Raw genomic sequence first — 3,610 nt, forward strand, 5'->3', positions numbered from 1 at the left:
AACGTCTTCCCCACAAGGTAGGAACTATACAAAGTATGTTGTAGAAGAACTTGCTTATTGCACTTGAGTTATAATAGGTACAGTTTATAGTCACTATATATGAATCCATGTGTCCTAACTTAGTCTGAGTTATCTTTTTTTGTATTAATTTATATATTTTCTGACATGATAAAAATTGTAGTTGAGTTGGTTAACATTCACAAGCAAGGGTTGATTGTGAATAAGGAAAACTACATATGTTCAAATGCAAATCAAGTGAATTGTGGTCCCCGAAATGGCCCATTTAAAGGCCAGTTCTATTTAATTATGGTATATATATATATATATATATATATATATATATATATATATATATATATATATATATATATATATATATATATAGGCTTGAAACACAAATGGTAATCGAATTAACTAATGAATCATACCAACTAATGAGTACTGTAAGATAAGTGCAAATCAAAGTTAGATAACTTATCAAATTTGTATGTAAACGAAGACACTAACCTTGGTCTCCATCCTTGGCCGAGCATTCTTTCTCTCAATCTTCCCTTTCACCTATGCCTCCCATAGAGACACTGACTTTGTGCCTTCCAACTCTTCCCACTTTGCCACTTTTTACCACTCTATTCAATCTTACCGCATTAGCATATGTCTATATGTAAATCTCGAAGCCCTTGGAGATATTAACTCTGTGCCTTTAACTCTACCCAAGTTGCCACCTTCAACGACTCCGCTCAATATGCCCGATCTGCATTTGTCTACATTGATATGCGAAACTATGAGGCCCGCGCCTTAATCTTTGTTTGCAGAATAAAATTTCAAAATCATCAAAACCACTAAATTCATATATGAGGTTTAAAGGTTACAACCAGAGAATTTAAACCCCCTAAATACTAAATAGATATAGAATACATGACACTTAAGCATTGATATATGGTCCTAAACTCAATACAAACCGAGATTAGTTTATTATATGTGTTAGATATTTTTGTCATATCCATTTATAAATAATGAAGAACTGATTTTTGACCCATTGTAAAATAGATGCAGAGCAGTCGAAGGCTCGCAAGCAGGAATCACTGTCATACATCGACAAGAAAATAACAATGGTATGATATTAAATGGCTATGAATTTCGCTCTTCAATTCCTAAAAACTGAATAGTTTACAAGTTCACTTAACTACAAAATTTAAAGCATTCTTAGTAATATTAAAATGAATTAGGGAAAGATATTTAATAATATATATTTATTTTTGTCAAACCCGTTCTAATAATGAAATGATCTTCCAATGCATGACACAGGTGGAAGGGCTTCAGCAAGGGATGCTAGAGTTGCCAGTCGTAAGGAGCAGGCAAGCAAGGGTATGTTGAGAGATATTCAAAGGATCAATTTATTATTAAAACTCTGCAAATTATATTCATGCATGTAATTAATGGATTTTTCCGTTCATGTTAATATTGAAAATTCAGAGTATTTGCACTTGGGAGATGCAATGTATATATGCGAACACTGCAGTGCCCTTTTTTGGTACGATGAAAGGATAAACAAAGTTATAACACAGACCAACCCAAATTCACGATGTGCTGTAAAGGAGGTCAAGTCCAACTACCACACCTACCAGAAGCACCAAAGTTCTGTATGAGTTGTTGTTCAATAATAACCCCAAGAGCAAGCATTTTCGTGATAACATCAGGTCATATAATAGCATGTTTCAATTCACTTCAATGGGTGCCAAAATAGACCGCGGTATAAATGCTTCTAGAGGTCCACCTACATTTATTCTTTGTGGCGAAAACTACCATCTAATAGGTAGCCTAATTCCACCAGAAGGAAATATTGCGAAATTCGCCCAGTTATACATAGTTGATTCACAAAATGAGGTGCGCAACCGGATGTCAGCTATCAGGCATGTATCTATAACCTTTTATATTTTAGTTAAAATATTTTCAAGGGTTTAGATCAAACTAATTAACCTTATATGATTAAGCGTTGTTTAAAAAAGATGACATTATTTAAAACATACAGGGGTGAAGATAACAAAAACATAGACGAAGATATTGTAAGAGATCTTAAGAAGATGCTAGATGAAAAGAATGTGTTGGTGAAGGCATTCCGCATGGTTAGGTATTCAATGGGCAAAGAATCAAATTCCACAATTAACTTAGACTATTGGGAAAAAGGGGAAAGGATGGTAGAAGATATAACTTACCATCGACAGATGAGGTTGCTGCATTGATTGTCGGTGATTTTGACATTGACAAGACAGACAGAGACATTGTTGTGGAGACACAGAGCGGAAGATTACAAAGGATTAATCAACTCAATCCAGCATATCTAGGATTACAATATCCCCTGCTATTTCCTTATGGCGAGGATGGATACAAGGAAGATATACGCTAAATAAAAGACATCATAACTGTGGTAAAGGACGACAGGAGGTGTCGATGAGAGAATTTTTTGCTTTTCATATACAAGAAAGACTAGCCGACGGATCTCCACTATTATACTCAAGAAGACTCTTTCAACAGTTTTTAGTTGATGGGTACTCCATGATTGAATCATCAAGGCTAAACTACATACGCAGGGACCAAGAGAAATTAAGGTGTGAGATGTATAAGGAGTAAAGGAAGCAGTACTGAATGGAGAAACAACGCCGTCATCATGTGGCAAGCGTATAATATTGCCTTCATCATTCACAGGTGACCAAGATATATGATACAAAACTATCAGGATGCAATGGCAATATGTAAGGTTGTTGGTTATCCAGACCTCTTCATAACCTTCACGTGCAATCCGAAGTGGCTTGAGGTTGAAGACTTTTTGAACAATAGAGAGTTGAATCCACAAGATCGACCCGATATTGTTTGTAGGGTTTTCAAGGCAAAATTAGATACACTAATTAAAGATGTCCGAGCAAACAAAGTTTTTGGTAGAGTTAGTGCAGGTATGTCCAGTCAAAACCAATTATGTCATGTCTCAAGTTTCCATTAGCAATAGATATAATGTTTTATGTATGAGAGTCTATTTGTCATGGATTTGAACTTTCATTATGAATCTTGCAGTGGTATATACAATCGAATTCCAGAAACGTGGGTTACCAATGCACACATTCTACTATTTAACAAGATGAAAATTACTGTGAGATATTGATAAGATTATATCAGCTGAGATACACGATAAAGAGACAGACCCTGAATACTTTGATGCAGTCGAAAAGCACATGATGCACGGTCCGGTGGAGTGGCAAAGAAAGATTCACCATGTATGGAAAATGCTAAATGCATTCGACACTTCCCTAAGAGGTTTGTTGAGAGTACTACTATTGATGATGATGGTTACCCAGTATATCGACGAAGAGAAGATGGAAAGACTATCAAAAATCAGAGTCGATCTGACAACCGTTACGTGGTACCACACAATAGGTTTCTACTCATGAGATATGGTGCCATTAATGTTGAGTGGTGTAACCAGTCAAGATCTATAAGTATTGTTCAAATATGTAACAATCATGACCGTGTAACGGCTCATTTTATAAAATCTGCAGACAAAGAGAACAGGATGACTATGATGAAGTCAGAGTACTATGATGTAGTACATTTCCGGTGA

At 35.5% G+C, this 3,610-nt stretch overlaps 1 protein-coding gene across 1 annotated transcript; it reads left to right on the forward strand.

Moving 5' to 3' along the window:
- Positions 1-2,740: 2,740 nt before the first annotated feature.
- LOC140177618 (uncharacterized) lies at positions 2,741-3,610 on the forward strand. The gene is made up of 3 exons (XM_072210751.1): positions 2,741-2,948; positions 3,067-3,097; positions 3,214-3,610. The coding sequence occupies exons 1-3, from the start codon at positions 2,741-2,743 to the stop codon at positions 3,608-3,610; spliced, it is 636 nt and encodes a 211-aa protein (XP_072066852.1).

This window comes from Arachis hypogaea, chromosome 13, assembly GCF_003086295.3.
Source record: "Arachis hypogaea cultivar Tifrunner chromosome 13, arahy.Tifrunner.gnm2.J5K5, whole genome shotgun sequence".
NCBI classification, from domain to species: domain Eukaryota; kingdom Viridiplantae; phylum Streptophyta; class Magnoliopsida; order Fabales; family Fabaceae; genus Arachis; species Arachis hypogaea.